Below are 26083 nucleotides of genomic sequence, written 5' to 3'. Positions count from 1 at the left end.
TTTCCCCCCGAACTGGGAGGTTGTTCCTGCCCATTACAGCCGGGAGTGAGTGAACCTCCCCTTTAAGAGGTTCCAGCTGCCTTTAAGCAGCTTCAGATATGTCCAATTTCCTGGCCCTTCCTTAACAGGCATGTAGCCAATAAATAGTATGTGTAGCGATACCAGCACGCCTGTAGCATTAGAATTGATTTCTCGAGGTGTCCGGGACCATGTTAGCAGATGTATTCAGTATACCCAGCCCTCTGCATGCCTGTCTATTGGTGCTATTGAATTTCCCGGCCACTGCTCTGGTTAACTGGTTAACGAGACATCATCATCTAGGTTCACAAAAGTGGCACTTTAATATCTTCGTCGCCTGTGCCCCTGAACACAAATTCTTTATTGTCATTTTAAGTCATGTTTAATGTTGCATGGTCTACTTTGGGGGTAACGCAAGGGTCTGTGCTGAAATCACCAATGGGGATGTCTTGTTTCCTCACTTGCCCTCCCACTTCAGCAACATTGGAAAAGAATCCAGGAACCGAGTAATAAATATCCTGGGTTGTCAAACTCCAGGCAAATCAACGGATGTTTCAGATTCCAACTGTAAAGACAAGAACTGGCGTCTCGATATGGCATTAGCGGCATCAAATGTTCAGATTTCCAGGGATAAGCTGGTCTGTGCCATCTGTTTGGACCTGTTCAAGAATCCAGCCACAATTCCATGTGGACATAATTTCTGCCTGGAATGCATCGGCCGATTCTGGGACCAGCAGTTTAGTATCGGGGCCTACAGTTGCCCACAGTGCCGGAAAAGTTTCATCCCCAGGCCCCTGCTTCACAGAAACATTATCGTTTGCGACATAGTGGATGATTTCCTCAAGTCGGGCGCTAAGCCTGGCAGCACCCGGCCCTTGGCAGGACCAGGCGACGTCACTTGTGATTTCTGCAGCAGTGGCCGGCTCAGAGCGGCCAGGTCTTGCCTGGTATGCCTGGCATCTTACTGCGAGGAGCACCTGACCCCTCATCGGGACAGCCCGGCATTCCAGGATCACCCCCTGACCGAGCCTGTCCCAGATATCAAGGAGCGTAAATGCAAGATGCACAGGAAGCACCTGGAGCTCTTCTGCAGGAGTGACAAGACTTTCATTTGCTGCGTCTGTACGACTAACGAGCATCGTAATCACGAGGTGGTAACACTGGAGGAAGAGGTACACAGCAGAAAGGTAAAAGCTGATAAATTGTTAAACTTGTGCAAAGAAAATGATCAGCACTTCCCACATTCTCCTAGGTTACAGTGTCACATGGTATTACTTGCCTGCCACCTAGTGGTCGGAAGGTCAGGTGCTGGTTTAGCACAGGGCTAAATCTCTGGCTTTGAAAGCAGACCAAGGCAGGCCAGCAACATGGTTCAATTCCTGTACCAGCCCCCCCCCCCCCCCCCGAACAGGCGCCGGGAATGTGGCGACTAGGGACTTTTCACAGTAACTTCATTTGAAGCCTATTGTGACAATAAGCGATTTTCATTTCACATATTTACATGCGCAATTGCTTATGCATACACCACTACAGCCACAGTCTGCTCATTTGACCCTGAAAGCTCCTGCTCACCAACATCTGGGAGGATGTGCCAAATCAGGGACAGCTGGTCCACAGACTAGACGAGCAACAGCCTGACATAGTCTCGCAGAATCAGACCTTGAAGACAATGGGTATGATTTGAATAAATGGGAAAAACGTCCTATGGTGAGCACATTTAGCCATGTGTCTCCTGGTAGTCGTAGCTCCAAGAAAAACAACGGTATAAAATGGCACTCACATTAGGTAGGGGGACGTGGCGGGGAATGTGCACGTTCCCCCATTTTGTGTACTGAGGAGCTCTGCTTGCCGGACGTCCTCAGTGTAGCAACAGATCTGTGGAGCACCCAAATTGATCCCCGACCATCCCCCCTCCCCAGGCCCCAACACAATACAGTAGTCCCCCTTTATAACGCGGGTTTTGGGGTCCAAGACCCCAACCCGCGTTTTATCCGAGCCGCGGATATCCACGATGGGGGTTTTAAATTTATTTAAAAATCTATGCTAGCGCTTCCCATTGTGCGTCTACGGGGGGCGGGGGGAGAGGTCAGACCCCCGTAGACTCACAATGGGAAGCGCTAGCATAGATTTTTAAATAAATTTAAAACCCCCATCGTGGATCCAATTAAAATTTCAGCGGCCGGCTCACTTTGATCCGGAGAAGGAAGCTGCTCTCACTGAAATCAGCCGGCCGCTGAAATTGACACTGCCGGCTGCTCTCTCCCTCCAATCCAACTTTTAAGTTTTAATGTTTCTGATTGGAGGGAGAGAGCAGCCGGCAGTGTCAATTTCTTTTTTTTTCCTCCGGCTCGCCCCCTCTCCCCCCACATCCTCCAACTAGACCCCTCTCCCCCCACACCCTCCGGCTCGCCCCCTCTCCCCCCACACCCTCCGGTTCGCCCCCTCTCCCCCCACATCCTCCAACTAGACCCCTCTCCCCCCACACCCTCCGACTCGCCCCCTCTCCCCCCCAACACCCTCCGACTCGCCCCCTCTCCCCCCCAACACCCTCCGGCTCGCCCCCTCTCCCCCCACACCTTCCGGCTCGCTCCCTCTCCCCCTCTCCCCCACACCCTCCTGCTCTCCCCCACAGCGTCCAGCTCGCCCCCTGTCCCCCCACACCCTCCGGCTCGCTCCCTCTCCCCCTCTCCCCCACACCCTCCTGCTCTCCCCCACACCCTCCGGCTCGCCCCCTCCCCACACCCTCCGGCTCGCCCCCTCCCCCCCCTCTCCTCCCCCGTCCCCCAACACTCGCAGGGCCCTCCTCTCTCCCCCAACACCCGCAGGTCCACCCTCTCTCCCCCACACCCCCAGGGGGGTCTCCCCAACACCCACAGGGGGGTCTCCCCCACACCCGCTCCCCCCCAACACCCGCCCCCCCACCTCTCCCCCCCCCAACACCCGCAGGGCCCCCCTCTCTCCCGCAACACCCGCAGGGCCCCCCTCTCTCCCCCACACCCACAGGGGGGTCTCCCCCCACACCCGCCCCCCTCCTCTCCCCCCCCAACACCCGCCCCCCTCCTCTCCCCCCCAACACCCGCCCCCCTCCTCTCCCCCCCCAACACCCGCAGGGCCCCCCTCCCCCAACACCCGCAGGGCCCCCCTCTCTCCCCCAACACCCGCAGGGCCCTCCTCTCTCCCCCAACACCCGCAGGTCCACTCTCTCTCCCCCACACCCCCAGGGGGGTCTCCCCCACACCTGCCCCCCTCCTCTCCCCCCCCCAACACCCGCCCCCCCTCTTCTCCCCCCCCAACACCCGCCCCCCCTCTTCTCCCCCCCAACACCCGCCCCCCCTCTTCTCCCCCCCAACACCCGCCCCCCCTCTTCTCCCCCCAACACCCGCCCCCCCCTCTTCTCCCCCCCAACACCCGCCCCCCCTCTTCTCCCCCCCCAAACACCCGCCCCCCTCTTCTCCCCCCCCCCAACACCCGCCCCCCCTCTTCTCCCCCCCCTTCTCCCCCCCCCCCCCAAACACCCGCCCCCCCTCTTCTCCCCTCCAACACCCGCCCCCCCCCTCGGCAGTGTCAATTTCAGCAGCCGGCTGATTGTTTCAGTGAGAGCAGCTTCCCTCTCTGGATCAAAGTGAGCCGGCCGCTGAAATTGACACTGCCGGATGCTCTCTCCCTCCAATCCAACTTTAAGTTTAATGTTTCTGATTGGAGGGAGAGAGCAGCCGGCAGTGTCAATTTCAGCGGCCGGCTCACTTTGATCCAGAGAGGGAAGCTGCTCTCACTGAAATAATCAGCCGGCCGCTGAAATTGACACAACTGACAGTTGTGGTCCATAAGCCACCCCGCGGTATATCGCGAACCGCGGTATTGCGGAGCGCGGTATAACGGGGGACTACTGTATAGGAAGGTTCACAGCTCATCCTGCACCCCCCCCCCCCCCCCCCCCCCCCCCCCCCTACACCAGGTACCCTCAGCCTGATTGGCACCATGCAATAAGTGCCAGATGGCAGTGCCTGGGTTCACCCTACCTAAAGAGAATGCATCTGGGACCTACGATCCCCGAGGAGACCCCACATGTGCCATTCCGGCTCCTCCCCATCTGTGGAGACTTGAACTGAATGGCTCTCACCCAAGGTCTCTGAGGCAAAGGAGCTAGATCCCACACCTTGGGTACACCGGGAATCTGCACATTAAAGTGAGACTAGTTGTCTTGCTTTAATATCTAGATTTGCGAATAAGTGATCCTGCCCACAATGGGTGGAATTTACATTGCAATGTCGTGAGAGATCACGTCAGATCTCACGAGGTGCCGCGAGCTGAGTAGATCCCAGGAACGGTGAGCTGCCTTTCGAGCGTAGCATGGCCCTAAAATCATGCCCAATGTCTCAGACAAACTACCATCACCTTCCCTGGGTATGTGCAGTCCCACCAGCAGGAAGGACTCCCCAGAGGTGGCGGCACAGTGCTATACTTTTGGGAGGGAGTTGCTTTGGGAGTCCCAAACATTTGCCCTGCACCCCATGAAGTCTCATGGCTTCAGGTCAAACACTAGTGTGGCACATACATCATAGTAGCACAAGTGGATAGCACTGTGGCTTCACAGCATCAGAGTCCCAGGTTTGATTCCCCGCTGGGTCACTGTCTGTACGGAATCTGCACGTCCTCCCCGTGTCTGTGTGGGTTTCCTCCGGGTGCTCCGGTTTTCTCCCACAGTCCAAAGACGTGCAGGTTCACCCACCTTATTCCTGATGCTTCTTGCATTAAAGTATACACACTTCAACCCATCTCCGTGCCTGCAAGTACTCTCCTTTGTCAGTGTTACCTTCCCCACTGCCTCACTACATGCTTTGACGTGCTGAACATCGGCTACCTTAGTTGGTGGACTACAAATCCGGTTCCCATTCCCCTGCCAAATTTGTTTAAACCCTCCCGAAGAGTACTAGAAAACCTCCCCCCCAGGATATTGGTGCCCCTCTGGTTCAGATGCAACCCGTCCAGCTTGTACAGGTCCCACCTTCCCCAGAATGCGCTCCAATTATCCAAATACCTGAAGCCCTCCCTCCTACACCATTCCTGCAGCCAGGTATTCAACTCCACTCTCTCCCTATTCCTAGCCTCGCTATCACGTGGCACCGGCAACAAACCAGAGATGACAACTCTGTCTGTCCTGGCTTTTAACTTCCAGCCTAACTCCCTAAACTCGTTTATTACATCCACCCTTAAGGATCCTGAAGACACGATGCGAAACGTCATGGACCCTGGCACCCGGGAGGCAACAAACCATCCGAGAGTCTCACCCGTGCCCACAGAAGAGTTAGAGAGTCCTACAGCACAGAAAAGGCCCTTTGGCCCATCGCACCTGAGTCGGTCAAACCAACCACCTAACTATTCTAATCCCATTTGCCAGCACTTGGTCCATAGCCTTGTTTGCCCTGGGATCACAAGTACACATCTGACATGTTATGAGGGTGTCTGCCTCCACCACCCTTTGAAGAAGTGAGTCCAGACTCCCACCACTCTCTGGGTGAAAAGGTTTCTCCTCACATCCCGTCAAAACTTTAAATCTATGCCCCTGGTCATTGATCCCTCCACCAAGGGTAAAGTTTCTTCCTGTCTACTCTATCTATGCCCCTCATGATTTTATACATTTCAATATAAATACTGTTGACAAGAACAGGTCAGAAGCTGGAAATACTGCAGCGAGTAATTCATGTGCTGACTCACCAAACCCTGTCCACCATCTACAAGGCACAATTCAGAAGTGTAATGCAATACTTTCCATTTGTCTGGATGAGTGCAGCTCCAACAACACTCAAGAAGCTCAACACTATCCAGGACAAAGCAGCCTGTTTGACCATCCACCACCTTAACCATTCACTCCGTCTACCACCAACGGACAGTAGCAACCGTGTGTGCCATGTCAAGATGCATTGCAGTAATTCACCAAAGCTCCTTTGACAGCACCTCCCAAACCAGCAACTTGTACCATCTAGAAGGACAAGGGCAGCAGATGTATTGGAACAACACCTTGGTTGACAACCTCCTCGGCATGTTCTCCTCCAAGCCACACATCATTCTGACTTGGAACACATCTCTGTTCCTTTGCTGTCACAGGATCAAAATCCTGGAAGTTCTTCCTAACAGCACTGTGGGGGTACCTACACCACACGGACAACAGCAGTGCAAGGAAATGACTCACCTAGTCAAGGACAATTAGGGATGGGCAATAAATGCAAGCCTAGCATCATTGCCCATAACTGATGAATCATTTTAAAAAAAGAGAACTTCTAACCATTTCCCCTTGACATTAAATTCATTACCAGTGCTGAATCCCACCAACAGAATTCTAGGGTTACTATTGCCTAGAAACTTAATTGGGGTAACCACATAAATACTGATGTTACAAGGGGTCAGGGGCTGTGAATTCAGCAGTGCGTAACTCATCTTCTGACTCCCTAAAGCCAGTCCATCATCTACAAGGCACAAGTCATTGATCCTATATGCTAAATCTTCTGTGTGGGGACCATTATTGAAATGTAATCCAGTCACACCCCTCTGCTATGACTGTGCATGAAACCTTGTGGTGTGTTTCCCTTTATGTGCTAGTCCTGATGTATTTTCTCTCTCATTTACCAGAAAGAACTTTATCAAACGGATCTTGAGATGGAGAAGCAGCTACAGGGGACACTGCTGGAGATCGGGACTCTTCAGGAAAACATTGACTCAATCACGGTTAGATGGTTGACAACTTCCTCGGGAATGACGCCATCGGGAATTATTGGAGCTTTTGAATACTGGTTTGAGCTCATCCGTGTGTCTGTCAATCAGAGGATTGCACAGATCACAGTTTCAATTATCCAGCTTTTTTGTATCAAGTAGAGAATTCCAATTTGTGACCCATGGAACAATGACAATCAGGGCTTTTAAGCACAAAATCAAGTTGCACCACCAGATGAATGAGTGGCTGGAGAGATGGTGTAGGAGGGAGTGATTCAGATTCCTGAGGCATTGGGACCGATTATGGGGAAGATGGGGGGTGGGGGAAGGGGCTGGATTCTCTGTTCCTGCGGCTAAGTGCTGGCTCTAACGGAGAATCCGCGGGAGATCTACATGTAAAGAATCGGTGAGAACCCTCACCGTCTCCGGTACCGGTGGGGCCTAGCCCCGGCGCCAACCAAAACTCCCACCTCCCACGCTGAAAACGGCCAGGTCCCGGGCTGCGCATGCGCACGGCAGACAACCTGCAGCAGTCACGCCATGCAACATGGCGCCGGCCCATGCTCGGACCCGACCTGCAAACTACTACCCCACAGCCCACGCCCTGGCCACCCCCACCATTCCCCCCGGCCCTCGCTGAAGCCCCCCAAGCCAGCGGCACGGATCCCAGCCGAGTGTGGCAGCGTGGACACGCCAGGTTCACGATTTGTGTGACCACACGTGTCCCGTGCCATCGGGAACTCGGCCCATCAGGGGCGGAGCATCGCGAGTGGGTGGGCCAATGAGGTGCCAATGGCAGTGTGACTACGTGCAGCGTGCTTCACGATGATGCCGGTTTGGAAGGGGCGGAGACTCGCAAACCAGCGTCAAACTGGCGCCGGACCCGATTCCGGTGTCGGAACTGATTCTCCGCCTGATCGCCGATTACGATATTGGCGTTGAGAATCCCGCCCGGGATCTGTACAAGCTGGACGGGTTGCTGAGTCCGCCATGGAGCACGGCGTGGCCGCTGGAGGCCACTGCTGTGTGCATGCGCAGCCTCTGACCCGGAAGTGCGGGGGGCCGTATCAGCAGCTAGAGCTGCGAACTCTATGACAGCTGCCTGCTAGCCTCCTGCCAGTTTCCCTGGCATCAAAAACCACAGTTTTCACGACTGCATGGGGGAATAGTCCCAAAAACAGAGAATCCAGCCCCAGTTCACCCACACCAGTGTTTGAGCTACACATTCATTTTTCTAATCTTATTTGCCCTATGCCAATATTCCCGTGGTTCACCTAATAATCCAGAGATTACTACCATTGAGGTTCTGGTGCCTAACTCATCATACTGACTATGCAGAATCTTGTTTCTTAGCCTGCCTATGTCATTGATACCTACATAGACCATGTCTACTGGCTCCTCCCATTCCCATTATAGGTTCCTCTCCAGCCCTAAGAAGATATCCCGAACCTTGGCACTGAGCAGGCAACCTGGGCTCTCACTCCTTGCTGTGGAGAAATGTCAATTCCTCTTATCCTGTCCCCTACTACCACTACATTCCTTTGTGCTGCCCCTGCTTGAATGGCTTCCTTTGGCATGGTGCCTTGCCTGTCTGATCATCCACCTTGCAGACCTCACTTTTGTACACACAGGTTGTAATACCTCAAACCTGTTTGATAATTGTCTGTCTGAGGCTCCTCCACTACTGTCTGCTCGGTCCGCTTACCTGTCACACTCAGGGTCACATCCTCCTGTCCCTCATCTGCTGATCGGAACAGCCAACCTTATTCTAAGAAGTGTGACCATATTCTGGAACAAAGTGTTCAGGGGCTGGTTTAGCACAGTGGGCTAAATCACTGGCTTTTAAAGCAGACCAAGACAGGCCAGCAGCACGGTTCAATTCTCATACCAGCCTCCCGAACAGGCGCTAGAATGTGGCGACTAGGGGCTTTTCACAGGAACTTCATTTGAAGCCTACTTGTGACAATAAGCGATTTTCATTTAATTTCATTCAGGTATTTCTCCCCTACACCGATGTTGCGCAGTATCTGCAGTTTGGCTTCCAGGTCGGGAGTTCCTCCAGCTGTTTTCACTTCCTGCAGGTGTTTGTCCTGGCCCCCTGAACAATCAGCCTGCCTCCCAGACAAATTACCAATATTTCTGCAATTAAATAAATTCCAAAAAGATGGGAGAAACATGCCGATTTTTAAAAAGGGCCTACGGATTATTTTCCCTGGGTCACTTGTAGCCATGCCGTCAATTCTCAGAGACTGCAGGGCAATCCTGGGAAGGTTGATAACCCGAGGCAAGATGGATCAATGTTACGTTTATTGCTGTTTACTCTGTCTGAAGGCATTTGCTTAATTTTGAATATTAAAAACCACCACCTGGGGGTCTTTGGGGTAGAAACAACTTGTTTAGGTACCCACCTAGTTTTCCTCACCTCGGCACCCTTCTGTACCATTTCCCCTTGATTCACTTGCTACAAAACCAGCAGCAGAATTCAAACAATTTGATATGGCTTGATGCTGGGACCTGGGAGCGGGTGGCACTGGGAATGATGCCTACTGGTTCTGGGAGTGGGTGCTGGGTGGCACCAGTTTATATGGGAATACATAGAATATATGGGACAGAAACAGGCCATTTGGTCCAACATGTCCATCCCAGTGCTTATGCTCCACAGAAATCATAGAATTCCTACAGTGCAGAAGGAGACCATTCAGCCCATCAAGTCTGCACCGACCCTCTGAAAGAGCACCCCACACAGGCCCACTTCCCCATCCTATCCCCGTAACGCCACCTATCCTGAACATCCCTGGATACTATGGGGCAATTCAGCATGGCTAATTGACCTAACCTGCACTTCTTTGGACTGTGGGAGGAAACCGGAGCACCCAGAGGAAATCCACGCAGACACGGAGAGAAAGTGCAAACTCCACACAGTTACCCAAGGCCGGAATTGAACTCCTGGCACTGTCCACTTGAACCTCCTTCCATTTTTCTCATCTAAATCTATACTCATATCCCTCTTCTGCCTCAGTTGTCTGGATTCTCCTTAAATGCGTCTATTTCTGAATTCCCTATTATATTTCGTGGTGACTATCTTATTGGCTCTAGTTCTGCCACAAGAGAAAACGTTCTCTCCCTATCGACTCAATTTTTTTTTCATAGAATTTACAGTGCAGAAGGAGGCCATTCAACCCATCGAGTCTGCACCGGCTCTTGGAAAGAGCACCCTACCCAAGGTCAACACCCCCACCCTATCCCCATAACCCAGTAACCCCACCCAAATACTAAGGGCAATTTTGGACGCTAAGGGCAATTTATCATGGCCAATCCACCTAACCTGCACATCTTTGGACTGTGGGAGGAAACCGGGCACCCTGAGGAAACACACGCAGACACAGGGAGGATGTGCAGACTCCGCACAGACAGTGACCCAGCGGGGAATCGAACCTGGGACCCTGGAGCTGTGAAGCATTTGTGCTAGCCACAATGCTACCGTGCTGTCCAAAAAATTAAAGTCTTTCAGAATTTTGAAGGTTCATGTTAGGTCACCCTCAGCCATTTTCTCCCCTCAGGTTGGGCATTGGGAGCTGATGGTTCCAGGAATGAGTGCTGTGTGGGATTAGGGGGTTGGAATAGATGACACGGGAATGGGGACTAAGTGGAAATGGGTGCTCGGAGCATGTATCGGGTGGCACGGGGAGTGGGTGCTGGGTGGCACCGGACCAGACCGGGCCGGAGGTTTAAAACTCTTTCTAATTTCACCGCAGAGAACCACACAACAAGTGGAATTGGAAATCACCAACAAATTTTCTTCAATGACTGCAGCCATCGATGAGGCACTGAAAGTGGTGATTGGTCTAATTGGGAGGGAGCAGGAGGAGGCAGTGAACCAGACCAACAGCATCAGGTCACAACTGGAGCAGAAATGCACTGAGCTCAGAGAGAAGAAACTCCAGCTGGAGATCCTGGCCAATAAGAGTGATAATTTCAAATTTGTGCAGGTAAAATCATTATTCCTCATTACTTCAATGTACAACGCGATGGTTACACATTTAGTTCAATAGCAGGAGATTCCAACACATTTCAAAATTTTAAAATTTAATCTGCAATATATAATAGCCATTTTTCGTATAGAGAAGATAATCTAAGACACTGGATGCAGTTCAGGCTAGCACAGTTAATAATAATAATCTTTATTGTCACAAGTAGGCTGACATTAACACTGCAATGAAGTTACTGTGAAAAGCACCTCCGGGTAGACAGAGGGAGAATTCAGAATGTCCAAATTACTGCACGTCTTTCGGGACTTGTGGGAGGAAACCGGAGCATCGGAGGAAACCCATGCAGACACGGGGAGAACGTGTGGACTCCTCACAGACAGTGGCCCAAGCCGGGAATTGAACCTGGGACCCTGGAGCTGTGAAGCAACAGTGCTACTCACTGTGCTACCATGCTGCCCATGGTAGATGGATACTTTTGAGTTGCAAGGGCTTGAGATTTCCTTTGACAAAGGGTCACCTGTACTCGAAACGTTAGCTCTTTTCTCTCCCGACAACCAAGATGTGCAGGTTAGGTGGATCGGCCATGCTAAATATTTCCTCAGTGTCCAAAGATGTGCAGGTTAAGTGGGGTTACAGGGATAGGGTGGGGGAAGTGGGCGTGGGTGGAATGCTCTTTAAGAGGGTTGGTGCAGGACTTCCGGTTGTGACCATGGATTGTGTGGCCACATACAGGGCAGCTCCTGCTTAAAGTCACAGAAAAGAGCTCTTTTTACCAAATACTGGATGGAATTTTGATGAAAAGGCGGAGGTAAATGTTGGAGGAGTAGTTTCCCCCGGGAGTGGTATGTTTGCTGGTCACCAGACACGGCAGAAAACAGTCAGAGATTTGGTTGAAAAGTTGGAACAGACTTCTGTGGCTCTTTAAACATGCAGGCAGGGGAAGGGCAAGCTGGAAAGCCCCAGATACGGGAGCTGTTGGCTTTTATCAAGGCAGAATTCCATCAACAGAGGAAAGAAATGCGAGAGAATTGCTGAAAGGTCATTGCAGAAGCTGTGGCACCCCTGAAGAGTTCTCTGGAACGGGTGGAGAGGTGTTTGGAGGTGCAGAGGTCACAGATTCAGGAGATTGAAGGAGTGATTGGGGACCACAGTGATCATGTGGTGGCTCTGGAGGCAGAGGGGTTGCTAGGGGACCTGTGTAAAATTTTGAGGGCAAAGGTGGAGGAGCAGGAGAATACATTGAGAAGGCAGAACCTGCGAGTAGTGGGCCTGCCTGAAGGAATGAAGGTGTGAGCGCCATGAGGCACGTCTCGAGGATGCTGGCGGAGTTGGTAGCAGATGGGGTGCTAGATAAGGTGCCTGAAGTGGATCGAGCGCAGAGGTCCCTGATGTAGAAGCCTAGAGCTGGGGAGCCACCGTGGGCGGTGATCGTGAGACTACACAAATTTGTGGAGAAAGAAATGATTCTGCGATGGGCCAGGGAGAAATGTAGCTGCGACTGGGAGGGGAACAATGTCTGAATTTATAAGGTCATCGGAGCTGAGCTGGCAAAATGGCGGGCAGCGTTCAATAAGGCCAAGGCGGTGCTGTACCGGCGGCAGATCAGGTTTGGGGTGCTCTACCCGGCAAAATTATGGGTGACATTTGGAGGCCGGGAGTATTATTTCAAGACCCCAGAAGCAGCTGAGGACTTCATTAGGGAGCATAAACTGGGGGAGAATTGAGTGGACATTGCTTGGGAACTGGCGTGCTGACACTTTGTAATGGTTGGGAATATGTTTGAAGTGGGGGTAGGGATTGGGGGCTCTTTTTTGGGGGGGGGGGTTGCTGTTTAATGTTGAGATTGAAAGGAGTTGTAGGGGCAAAACGTTGATGTGGGAATGGATGTTCCCATCCCCCCTCCTGTTTAATGGGACTGTTTGTGTTTAACATCTGTTTGTTTGCTTTTGGAGATGGCTGCCTGGAGTTCAGGAGAAGTCCTTGTTTGGGTGGGGGAAGGTAAGGTCCGCAGGGAGCCTTATTCCTTGAGCTGAGGAGTGGGGGGAGGAGTGGGGGAGGGAGGGGGAGTGATGCACGATCAATTGTACAAAGACTAAGGTTGGATACAACTGTGGCTTTATTGCAGTAAGATGTGTGGCCTCCCACAGCAGCTGGCGAAATGGCTGCTGAATAGAGGACACGCATATTTATACTCCTCCTACTGGGCGGAGCCAGCAGGCAGGTCCTTCCTTACATCACCTAATACAGGTGTAATTGTGGTTTACCACATTCACCCCCTGTTAAAAAGGAGACCGGCGGGGGTGGTGGAGAACTATATACAGTAGTGAATTTATGTACAGTGTTTTATCAGGGAAAGAAAATAAAATGTCCTTTGAAAGTCCGGTGCCAGTTAGAGATTCAACCGGTCTGGTGCCTTGACGTTCCGCTGGCAGCGACGTAGCGGTGGCGGCGATGTCGATGCTGGCCTGATGTTGGATGACTCTGGGAGTGTGCCGAAATCCTCTTCATCCTCTGGCGTGGGCAGGAGAAGGAGGGATGGTCCTGGTGGGGTTAATGTTGGGAGCGCTGGGGGAGTGCAGGGAGGCACCGGGCCAGAGAAGTGTGTATGGGTGGAACCTGCTGGTGCCAGGTCCCTGAGGGAGACAGTATCTTGGCGGCCGTCGGGGTATGCCACATAGGCATACTGGGGGTTGGCATGGAGCAAGTGCACCCGATCCATCATCGGATCTGCCTTGTGGAGTCAGACGTGCCTACGGAGTAGGACGGGTCCTGGAGCTGCAAGCCAAGTGGGGAGCGAAACCCCGGATGTGGACTTCCTGGGGAAGGCAAAAAGACGTGGGGTGTGTTATTTGTAGCGGTGCACAGTAGTGACCGGATGGAGTGTAGTGCATCAGGGAGGACCTCCTGCCAGCGAGAGGCTGGGAGGTTCCTGGACTGTAGGGCCTGTTGGACGACCCTCCAAACCGTCCCGTTCTCCCTCTATCTGCCCGTTTCCCCGGGGGTTGTAGCTGGTCGTCCTGCTGGAGGCGATACTCCTGCTGAGCAGGAACTGACGCTGCTCATCGCTCATGAATGAGGATCCCCTGTCACTGTGGATGTAGGCGGGGAAACCGAACAGAGCGAAGATTGTGTTTAGGGCTTTGATGACGGTGGCAGATGTCATATCGGGGCATTGGATGGCGAAGGGGAATCTGGACTACTCATCAGCCACACTGAGAATATACGTGTTTCAGTCGGTGGAAGGGAGGGGCCCTTTGAAATCCATGCTGAGGCGTTCAAAGGGGCGGGAGGCCTTCACCAGGCCCGCACGGTCCGGCCGGTAGAAGTGCGGCTTGCACTCTGCACGGACCTGGCAGTCCCAGGTGACTGTCCGTACTTCCTTGACGGAGTAGGGCAGATTGCGAGCCTTGACAAGATGGTACAATCTTGTGACCCCCGGGTGACAAAGGCTGTCATGTAGGGCTCAGAGTCGGTCTACTTGTGTGCTGGCACATGTACCTCAGGATAGGGCGTCTGGGGGCGTGTTGAATTTGCCGGGGTGATATCTCGCAATTATAGGTGGAGAGCTCGATTCTCCACCGCAAGATTTTCTCGTTTTTGATCTTGCCCCGCTGTGTGTTATTGAACATGAAGGGTACTGACCGTTGGTCAGTGATGAGAGTGAATCTCCTGCCGGCCAGGTAATGCCTCTAATGCTGCACAGCTTCAACAATAGCTTGGGCCTCTTTTTCAACGGACGAGTGCCGAATTTCTGAGGCATGAAGGGTGCGGGAAAAGAATGCCACAGGTCTGCCTGCCTGATTGAGGGTGGCGGCAAGTGCGACGTCTAATGCGTTGCTTTCTACATGGAAGGGCAGTGCCCCGTCTACTGCGTGCATCCCAGCCTTGGCTATATCAGCTCTGATACGGGCGAAGGCCTGTTGTGCCTCGGCCGTAAGGGGAAAGTGGATGGATTGAATGAGTGGGCGGGCCTTGTTCGCATAGTTTGGGACCCACTGGGCGTTGTAGGAGAAGAACCCCAGGTTTGAGGGCCTAGGGGCAGTGGGGGAGGGGAAGATCCATGAGGGGGCGCATGCGGTCGGGATCGGGCCCCAGAACTCTGTTCTGGACCACATAGCTGAGGATGGCTAAGCGGGTTGTGCTGAACACGCACTTCTCCTTGTTGTAGGTGAGGTTGAGGAGAGTGGTGGTGTGGAGAAATTTGGCAAGGGTGGCGTCGTGGTCCTGCTGATCGTGGCCGCAGATGGTGACGTTGTCTAGGTATGGGAAGGTATCCCGCAAACCCTACCTGTCGACCATTAGGTCCATCTCCCTTTGGAAGACCGAGACCCCGTTAGTGACGCCAAAGGGAACCCTGAGGAAGTGATAGAGACGACCGTCCGCCTCGAAAGCAGTGTATGGACGGTCCGATTTATGAATGGGGAACTGGTGGTAGGCGGATTTGAGGTCTATCGTTGAGAAGACCCGGTACTGCGCAATCTGATTGACCATATCAGTTATGCATGGGAGTGGGTACGTGTCGAGCTGCGTGTACCGATTGATGGTCTGGCTGTAGTCCACGACCATTCTGTGTTTCTCCCCAGTTTTAACAACTACCACTTGAGCTCTCCAGGGGCTGTTGCTGGCCTCAATGATGCCTTCCCGAAGCAACCACTGGACCTCGGACCTGATGAAGGTCTTGTCCTGGGTGCTGCACCGTCTGCTCCTGGTGGCAACGGGTTTGCAATCTGGAGTTAGATTGGCAAAGAGGGAGGGTGGGTCGACCTTTAGGGTTGCGAGGCCGCACACAGTGAGGTGTGGTAGGCGCCCACTGGCGTGCGTGGTCCGGGGAGGTGGAGATGGCGGTGCCCACTGGCCGCGCGTGGTCCGGTAAGGCTGGTAACGTGGAATGAATGAGCCAGTTATAAGGTCACAGGTGTTTGCGCACCTCAGAATCTTGAAAACAGGGGTGGTCCTTCTGCAGGAGACCCACCTCCGTGTGAAGGACCAGGTTTGGTTAAGGAATGGGTGGGTCGGGCAGGTTTTTCACTCGGGGTTTGATTTGAAATCGAGGGGAGTGGTGATTTTAATCAGCAAAAAAATGGGATTTGTGAGAGCGAAGGAGGTGAGGGATCGAGGTGGGAGATATGTGATTGTGGGGGGGGGTGCTGTTTATTAAGAGGATGGTATGGTGGATCCATGGCGTTTTCAGAACTCAAGGGGGAAGGGAGTATTACTTCTTTTCACTCGTCTATAACATGTATTCGAGGATTGATTACTTTGTACTGAGTTGGGTGGAGGGGGCAGAGTACACAGGGATAGTTATCTCAGACTATGGACCCCACTGGCTGGAGATTCGGTTTAGAACGGGACGAGAGCAGAGGCCGGGGTGGAGGTTTGACTCGGGGTTTTTGAAAGATGGAGGTTTTTTGTGATAAGGTGGGGGAGGTGATTAAGGAGTATGTGGAGTTGAATCAAAATGGGTAGGTATCGGTGGTCATTGTTTGGGAAGCACTGAAGGCAGTTGTCTGGGGAGAAATTATTTTGTTTACGGATCACGTGGATAAGGAAAGGAGGGCAGAACATGACCGTCTCGTGAGCGAGATAGTGGAGGTGGACAGGGAATATTCGAGGGTGCCCACCGTGGAGGGATTGGCGAGGAGGGAAATGTTGCAGGGGCAATTTAACAGGCTGACAACGGGGAGGGTGGTAGGGCAATTGCGTAGGGCAAGAGGGGCGCAATATGAGTATGGGGAGAAGGCGAGCCGCATATTGGCGCACCAGCTGCGAAACCAGGCTGCGTTCAAGGAAATATTGAAGATACGGACTGGGGCTGGGGATGTGGTGTCGGAGCCACGGAAGATAAATGAGGCGTTAAATGAGTACTTATGAGGTGGACCCGGGGGGAAAAGAGGGGGACATGGGCGGTTTCTGGATGAGCTGGAATTTCCCCAGGTGGAGGAAGCAAAGAGGCAGGCATTGGAGGAGCCCCTGGGGCTGAGGGAGGTGCTGGATAGTGATGTACCATCAATCTGACATGAGTCGTAGAGAAGATCCAAATATTAGGCTTTAATTAGCTAGATGTGAGCTCGGCAGTGGTCGTACAAGGAAAGGCTGACTGCCACATGGTACGAGCTTTTATACCCCGCCTTGTAGGCGAAGCTACCATCCTCTCGGCCAATCGGCGGGGAGTCACATGACTAGCCACAGCCAATTGGCAGAGAGGCACATGACTTGCCTGGGCCAATGGGCAGCGGGACTGCTGTACAAATGGCAGCTTGGTTCTAAGGTCATATGATCTCCCTAGTCATACTACCACAGATAGTATGAGGTGTATGAAGTCAGGGAAGGCCCCTGGATCGGATGGGTACCAGGTGGAATTTTTAAGGAATTTGTGACAGACCTGGCACCACATCTGTTGAGGACATTTAATGAAGCACTGGAGAAGGGGGAGTTGCTGGAAACAATGACACAGGCAGCAATCACGCTAATCCCGAAAAAGGGGAAAGACCCGGTGGAATGTGGGTCATATAGGCCCATATCACTATTGCACATGGATGTGAAAGTATTGGCTAAGTTGTTGGTGGGGAGGATGTAGGATTGTATCTCGAGGGTGGGTGGTGCAGAAGATCAAAAAGGTTTTGTGAAGGGCGAGTAATATAAGATGGCTGTTGAATGTGGTGATGAATGCGTCGGGGGCTCTGGTACCGGAGGTGGTGGTGTCCCATGGATGCGGAGAAGACATTTTATCGGGTGTGGTGGCGGTACTTGTTCGAGGTTTTAGGAAGGTTTAGGTTTGGGCCAAGATTTGTGGCAGGGGTGCAGTTGCTGTATGTGGCACCAAGGGCCAGGGTGAGGATGAATGATATGAGCTCACAAAGCTTTGACTTACACAGGGGTATGAGGCAGGGGTGCCCGCTGTCGCTGTTGCTGTTTTCGCTGGCCATAGAGCCATTGGCGATGGCTCTCAGGGTCAACAGAATGGTGGAGGATTATGAGGGGACAGAGGGAGCATTGGGTGGTGCTCTTTAGAACATAGAACATAGAACATTACAGCGCAGTACGGGCCCTTCGGCCCTCGATGTTGCGCCGACCTGTGAAACCATCTGAAGCCTATCTGACCTACACTATTCCATTTTCATCCATATGTCTATCCAGTGACCACTTAAATGCCCTTAAAGTTGGCGAGTCTACTACTGTTGCAGGCAGGGCGTTCCACGCCCCTACTACTCTCTGAGTAAAGAAACTGCCTCTGACATGTCCTATATCTACTACCCCTCAATTTAAAGCTATGTCTCCTTGTGTTGGTCATCACCATCCGAGGAAAGAGACTCTCACTGTCCACCCTATCTAACCCTCTGACTATCTTATATGTCTCTATTAAGTCACCTCTCAGCCTTCTCCTCTAACGAAAACAACCTCAAGTCCCTGAGCCTTTCCTCGTAAGACCTTCCCTCCATACCAGGCAACATCCTAGTAAGTCTCCTCTGAACCCTTTCCAAAGCTTCCACATCCTTCCTATAATGTGGTGACCAGAAATACACGTAGTACTCCAGGAGCGGCCGCACCAGAGTTATGTACAGCTGCAGCATGACCTTGTGGCTCCGAAACTCAATCCCCCTACTGATAAAGGCTAGCACACCATATGCCTTCTTAACAGCCCTATTAACCTGGGTGGCAACTTTCAGGGATTTATGTACCTGGATGCCGAGATCTCTCTGTTCATCTACACTACCAAGAATCTTGCCATTAGCCCAGTACTCTGCATTCCTGTTACTCCTTCCAAAATGAACCACCTCACACTTTTCCACATTAAACTCCATCTGCCACCTCTCAGCCCAGCTCTGCAGCGTATCTATGTCCCTCTGTATCCTATAACATCCTTCAGCACTATCCACAACTCCACCGACCTTTGTGTCATCTGCAAATTTACTAACCCATCCTTCTACACCCTCTTCCAGGTCATTTATAAAAATGACAAACAGCAGTGGCCCCAAAACAGATCCTTGCGGTACACCACTAGTAACTGAACTCCAGGATGAACATTTGCCATCAACCACCACCCTCTGTCTTCTTTCAGCTAGCCAATTACTGATCCAAACCGCTAAATCACCTTCAATCCCATACTTCCTTATTTCTGCAATAGCCTACCGTGTGGAACCTTATCAAACGCCTTACTGAAATCCATATACACCACATCAACCGCTTTACCCTCATCCACCTGTTTGGTCACCTTCTCAAAAAACTCAATAAGGTTTGTGAGGCATGACCTACCCTTCACAAAACCATGTTGACTATCGCTAATCAACTTGTTCTTTTCAAGATGATTATAAACCCTATCTCTTATAACCTTTTCCAACATTTTACCCACAACCGAAGTAAGGCTGACAGGTCTATAATTACCAGGGTTGTCTCTACTCCCCTTCTTGAACAAGGGGATAACATTTGCTATCCTCCAGTCTTCCGGCACTATTCCTGTCGACAAAGACGACATAAAGATCAAGGACAAAGGCTCTGCAATCTCCTCCCTGGCTTCCCAGAGACTCCTAGGGTAAATCCCATCTGGCCCAGGGGACTTATCTATTTTTACACTTTCCAAAATTGCTAACACCTCCTCCTTGTGAACCTCAATTCCATCTAGCCTGGCCGACTGAACCTGAGTATTCTCCTCGACAACATTGTCTTTCTCCAGTGTAAACACCGACAAAAAATATCCATTTAACGCTTCCCCTATCTCCTCTGATTCCACACACAACTTTCCACTACTATCCTTGATTGGCCCTAATCTTACTCTAGTCATTCTTTTGTTCCTGATATACCTATAGAAAGCCTTAGGGTTTTCCTTGATCCTATCCGCCAACGACTTTTCGTGTCCTCTCCTCGCTCTTCTTAACTCTCCCTTTAGGTCCTTCCTGGCTAACTTGTAACTCTCAAGTGCCCTAACTGAGCCTTCATGTCTCATCCTAACATAAGCCTTCTTCTTCCTCTTGACAAGTGCTTCAACTTCCTTAGTAAACCACGGTTTCCTTGCTCGACAACTTCCTCCCTGCCTGACAGGTACATACTTATCAAGGACACGCAGTAGCTGTTCCTTGAAAAAGTTCCACATTTCGATTGTACCCATCCCCTGCAGTTTCCTTCCCCATCCTATACATCCTAAATCTTGCCGAATAGCATCATAATTGCCTTTCCCCCAGCTATAATTCTTGCCTTGCGGAATATACCTATCCCTGCCCATTGCTAAAGTAAACATAACCGAATTGTGATCACTATCACCAAAGTGCTCACCTACATCTAAATCTAACAGCTGGCCGGGTTCATTACCCAGTACCAAATCCAATGTGGCCTCGCCCCTTGTTGGCCTGTCTACATACTGTGTCAGAAAACCCTCCTGCACACACTGCACAAAAACTGACCCATCTATAGTACTCGAACTATAGTATTTCCAGTCAATATTTGGAAAGTTAAAGTCCCCCATAACAACTACCCTGTTACTCTCGCTGCTGTTGAGAATCATTTTTGCAATCCTTTCCTCTACATCTCTGGAACTATTCGGAGGTCTATAGACAAGTCCCAACAGGGTGACCTCTCCTCTCCTGTTCCTAACCTCAGCCCATACTACCTCAGTAGACGAGTCCTCAAACGTCCTTTCTACCGCCGTAATACTTTCCTTGATTAACAATGCCACACCACCCCCCCCCCCCTCTTTTACCATCTTCTCTGTTCTTACAGAAACATCTAAATCCTGGAATCTGCAACAACCATTCCTGTCCCTGCTCTTCCCATGTCTCCGAAATCGCCACAACATCTTTGTTGATGATCTCTTGCTGTATATTTCGGATCCCTTGGAGAGTATGGGAAGGATTATGGGCCTGTTGGGGAGGTTGGAGGGTTCCTGGGGTACTAACCGAATGTAGGGAAAAGCGAGGTATTCCCGGTGAATGAGCTGGGACAGCAGGCTAATTTAGGGGGGATGCGTTTATGGTAGCGAGGGATAGGTTTAGGTATTTGGGAATTCAGGTAGCGAGGGAATGGACGGGCTCCATAAATGGAACTTGACGAAGCTGGTGGAGGAGGCCAGGGAGGTGGGGTACACTGCACGTAACGTTGGTGGGAAGGGTCCAAGTGGTGAAAATGAATATTCTGCCGAGGTTCTTGTTTATCTTTCAGGCTCTCCCGATCTTTATACCAAAGGTCTTTTTTCGGAAAGTGGACACAGCCATTTCGGGCTTTGTATGGGCAGGGAATGTGCTGAGGGTGGGGAGGATCCTGCTGGAGAGGCGGAGGCAGCAGGGGGATTTGGCATTGCTGAACTTGCACCTTGTCAAAGACCTTCTGGAAATCTAAATAAATCACGTCCACTGGTTCTCCTTTGTCTAACTTCCTTGTTACCTCCTCAAAGAACTCTAACAGATTTGTCAGACATGAACTCTCCTTGACAAAGCCGGCTGACTCAGTCCTATTTTACCATGCACTTCCACGTTCTCCCCAATTTCATCTTTAATAATGGACTCTAAAATTGTACCAATGACCGAAGGCAGGCTAACCAGCCTATAATTTCCTGCCTTCTGACTCCCTCCCTTCTTAAACAGTGGTGCTACATTAGCCACTTTCCAGTCCTCTGAGACCCTTCCTGCCTCCAGTTGGCGTTGTGAAATCTGCTTCATTATTATTGAGCGGAAAATGTGGATAAGGTGTGGTGATGGTGTGAAGGAGAAGAGGTCGACTGGGTTAGGATGGAGGAGGAATCTTGTAAGGGGCCTAGTTTGGGGGCTATGGTGACGGCAGCATTGCCAATGGCTCCGAGTAGGTATTCAGGGAGCCCAGTGGTGCAGTCCACGGTGAAGATATGGAATCAGCTGAGGAGGCATTTTAGGGTGGAAGGGATGTCGGTGCGAACGCCGCAGTGCAAGAATCATGGGTTTGACTGGGGGGTGGGGAATGGATAGTGTATACAGGAGGTGGAGGGAAGTGGGGCTGGTCAAGGTGAGGGATTTGTATTTGGAGGAAGGGTTCCCCAGTCTGGAGGAGCTAAGGGCGAGGGTAGAGCTGCCGAGGGGTAGTGAGTTCAGGTATCTGCAGGTTAGGGACTTTGCGTGAAAGGTCTGGAGGGGGTTCCCTAGGTTGCCGAGATACACCCTGCTGGAGTGACTGCTGCTTCCGGATGTGTAAGGGGAGGGAAGAATTGGGGATATATACAAGTGGCTGGGGGAGCAGGGAGGCAAGCAGGTGGTGAAGATCAAAGAGAAATGGGAAGTGGAGTTGGGAGGGGAAATCAATTGGGGAGTAAGGAGTGAGGCACTGCGAAGGGTAAACGGGACCTCCTCTTGTGCAAGGATGAGCCTGATACAGTTTAAGGTGGTGCACAGGGTGCATTGACTCGACGATGTCTTGACCTTCGCCTCTCTGATTGCACGGCGGTGAATTTTGCTGGAGTGGCGGTCGGCATCGCCAGCGGGGGTAGCGGCATGGTTGGGTGACCTGTATGACTTCCTGCGGTTAGAGAAGATAAAGTATGAGTTAAGAGGTTCAGCAGAGGAGTTTGAGAAAAGATGCGGGTTGTTTGTGACTGTGTTTGAGGAGTTGTTCGTCGCAGGGGGGTGGGGGGAGTGTGAAAAAGGAGAAAAATCTGTACAGACTGTATAGCTGATTGTTGGGACGTATGTTTCCCGGGTGTTTATTGGCTGTAGCCTCATTTGATACATGTTTGTAATAAAATACATTAAAAAAAAAGAGGGTTGGCACAGATCCAATGGGCCCAATGGCCTCCTTCTGCACTGTAGGGATTCTATGTCTTCGATGGTGGTCAGTTTGGGAAGGCCTGAAGATCAACCTTTGTATTGTGTACTAATTTGTGTGCTATTTGGGATGTGCTAAGATTGTGAAAGGTGCCATGTGAATGCAAGTTCTTCATTCTCACGATTCTGTATTTCCTCTCAGGAGTCCCTTTGTTTCAGCTCCTCCTCTCAGGTCCCTAATGTCCCGAAGTTAAAGTCCGATCTACATTCCAAGCTGGCTCGTGCCAGTGAAGCTGCCACCGAACTTTCTGCCCAGGTGAAGGAGTGTCTGCGTCGAGCCATGAAACGCAAACTAAAGAGTTCAGAATCAAGAGGTCAGTGCATTGCAGAACAGGTGAAATTGTAGAACAGGCTGAGAAAGGCTGAATGGCAATCTCCCTGATCCTATATTCCTAGTTCACGAGACATTGACACAGGCTTTGCATTCTGAAGGTCAGTAGGTTGGCACAGGAGACGGAACAATGACTCACGGGGAAAATATCCTCTGGGGCATCTAGTCTGTCCGTTGTGTATTATACTACAACCCACCATGAGATCATCGGATTTCCTGGGAGAGCCCAGATAAAAACCCCAGCCTTTCTGAGGAACAATCAATCTGAGAAATTCCTCTTCCACCCCCACCTAAATCAAAACTAGACAAGGAGGCTCTGGGCCTGAATTTGATGCACCTCTACCTCCTGAAAGAGGAACTTTGGGCCTGTAAGAAACATATCCAGCTCTCGTTCATAGATGTTTTCCCTAATATCAATCCTAAATGATCTCGTTGCTCATTTCTATAAACTCTCCTCTTTCTCACCTTCCTTCCGAGGCTGAAGTTCCTTCAGTCTTTTCTCATAATTCAATCCTTCGACACTCTCCTTTCCTTCAGTCACATTCCGGCTCCTCGGAGACATTTAAGTGGATAGAAAATTGCTCATTCCTCTGCACTCTCTTAACTAAGGATGCACTTTGAAACAGAAAACAAGACAGGCAAACATAACAATCCCAGTCCCCACCTTTCCCAATCACCACCACCCTCTCTCTCCCAAACAGCCTGAGACGACTGATGTTGACATAGCAGCACAAAATGTACAGGTAATTGTTGGTGGTTTTCCTGGCAAGCACCAGCAATATTGGGCAGGACACCAAGAGGATGATCCTGCTCTACTACTTCCAATGCACCTGTGGAATGTTCTATCTCCACTTGAGATGGCAGACAATGTCTTGTTATAAGAGGTCCCTCCAACAGAAGTGCAGTCCCTCAGTACTGCACTGGGAGTGCCAGCCTAGTTAATGGGTTCAGATTTTTGGAGTGAGGGTCGAAGCCATGACTCAAAGACACGAGAGAAAGCTGCCAGTAAGTCATTGTGATACCATGAGGTACTGAATAAGGATCCACGATACCCAAATCAACTCCACTCTTTCATCTCTTGTGTTGTATGCAGGGAATGAGAAAGCTGCTCGGTCATCAGATGTGTCTCCACACACATCTCTGCTTCCCCAAGAACCCAGGATTCGGAAAGATGTTTTACAGTGTGAGTAGCTTTATAAGTTTGGTTGAACTGACCATAAACAACACTGAGGTAAATAATCAAATAATTGGTTTTGCCCAGAAGGAAAAACAAAGTAAAAAGGTGAAATAGGAGTACATGGACAGTATACTTTGATGGGCCGGAGAATCCCCCTTCACACCGGAATCGGAGGCGGCACCATTTTTGCGATGCTCCACCACCTCACAAACAGCATAATCGCACATCGTATGGGCGGCCTCAGGACGTCACCTGAGGCCCTCCCCCAATGCTCCGCCCCCGATGGGCTGAGACCCCCATGGCATGGGACACGTGTGCTCACACCGTTCGGGGACCTCGCGTGGCGGCTGCAGACTGAGTCCAGCGCCACCACAGTCGGGGGGGGGGGGGGGAACGGGGGGGAGCCTTTCCACTGGGATGGGGGCCTTCATCGGGGGCTGAGGGGACTGGTGGGGGGTTGTGGCGAGGCTGGTCACAGGGTGGAAGCTTTTGGCATGCTGGGTCCGTGCGCAACTGGCGCCATGTTGCACAGCGCGGCCGCCGCCGTGTGCATGCGCCGGCCCGGCCCTGCCCATTCTGCCGCTGTATCTGCAGGTAAAGCTGGGGGCTTTACGCTGAGCGGCTGCATATCCTCACCGGACGGTGCTTCGGAGCGGGGCAGGGGCGGCGACGACTTTCTGGTCGTAAGAGTCGCAGTTTCGGAGAATCCAGCCCTTGGTCAGAACTGTTCTTTTACATCTGGGGGTTGGTTTATGGTTGAGGGATGGATATTTGTCAGGACACCAGGTCAGCAACTTCTCTTTTCTTCTTTGAATAGTGCCAATGGATTGTTTTTTACACCTGCCTGAAAGAGAAAATATTAACATTTAATCTGTAATACGGCGCCTCCAACAGTGCAGCACTCCCTCAGTACTGGGATTATCAACTGAGATTTTGCGTTCGAGTCTCTTCTGTAGATCTCAAACTCAGACTCATCTGACCCAGAGGGAAGAATGTTTCACTCAGTTACATGTTAGAGCCACTCATTTGTAAGAATATTGGATGGAGCTTTTGCATGTGCTTCATAAAAACAACAGATGTTATGCAATAAAAACAAATTTGATTTATTCACAACCCTTTTGAATGAGTGCCTCAATGTAATCTCCTGCATACTTAAACGACTGTATTGTTGTCAAACAAAGTATCCTCTAATACATAACAGACCTTCCAGCAATATGTTAAAAGATTTGAGTGGATAATTGTTATGAAACCCTGGGCAAGTGCACGGTCAATTCAAGCCCCACTCATCCTGGAGTCACAACACAAGTGAATTAACCAATAAATCTTATAAAAATACCCAAAAACTTTGGCCCTCAGCTGCCCAATAATTACAGTCACCAAGTTCGAAAGTTGAAACACAATTACTGTTTATTTATAACAAGAAATAATGATGGAATATGCAGCAGATACAGTTGGTTAAATATTAATAAGTACCTAACTCCTACTTTAACTTGCCTCCTCACCCTCTACTCACACACACGAGGCAGACAAATACAGAGGGGTGGAAAAGGGGGGAAAATGTAAGTGAAGGAGAAAAGAGTCTTTAAATCAGATGATGGTTCCTAGCATGCATGGAGAGGATTTTTCCACTTGTAGGAAAAACTAGAAGCAGAGGACACAATCTCAGACTAAAGGGACGATCCTTTCAAACAGAAATGAGGAGCAATTTCTTCAGCCAAAGGTTGTGAATCTGTGAAACTCTTTGCCGCAGAAGGATGTGGAGGACAAATCACTGAGTGTCTTTAAGACAGAGATAGATAAGTTCTTGATTAATAAGGGGATCAGGGGTTATGGGGAGAAGGCAGGAGAATGTGGATGAGAAAAATATCAGCCATGATTGAATGGTGGAGCAGACTCGATGGGCTGAGTGGTCTAATTCTGCTCCTATGTCTAATGGTCTTATGCTTTCTTCACAATAAGCTTGTAGATTACAGACTTTGTGTTGCAGCCTGTACTGGTTTACCTTCAGTTTTTAACCTTTCCTGGAGAAGCAGACTTTGTATCCTCAAATCTTGCTTTTAGTTCATGATTCCTCTTCAGGCGT

At 51.0% G+C, this 26083-nt stretch overlaps 1 protein-coding gene across 1 annotated transcript in view; it reads left to right on the top strand.

The window, feature by feature from the left end:
- Positions 1–514: 514 nt before the first annotated feature.
- LOC119953486 (E3 ubiquitin/ISG15 ligase TRIM25-like) overlaps positions 515–26083 on the top strand; it is a 36557-nt gene continuing 10988 nt past the window's right edge. Inside the window, exons 1-5 of the mRNA XM_038777818.1 lie at positions 515–1205; positions 6646–6741; positions 10482–10715; positions 22635–22806; positions 23917–24006. Coding sequence (XP_038633746.1) covers positions 612–1205; positions 6646–6741; positions 10482–10715; positions 22635–22806; positions 23917–24006 — 1186 coding nt within the window. The 5' untranslated portion in view covers positions 515–611. The remainder of the gene's footprint in view (positions 1206–6645; positions 6742–10481; positions 10716–22634; positions 22807–23916; positions 24007–26083) is intronic.

This window comes from Scyliorhinus canicula, chromosome 18 (genome assembly GCF_902713615.1).
Source record: "Scyliorhinus canicula chromosome 18, sScyCan1.1, whole genome shotgun sequence".
NCBI lineage: Eukaryota > Metazoa > Chordata > Chondrichthyes > Carcharhiniformes > Scyliorhinidae > Scyliorhinus > Scyliorhinus canicula.
Note: the sequence above shows the minus strand (reverse complement) of the source record. Positions and strands in the feature narration are given on the sequence as shown.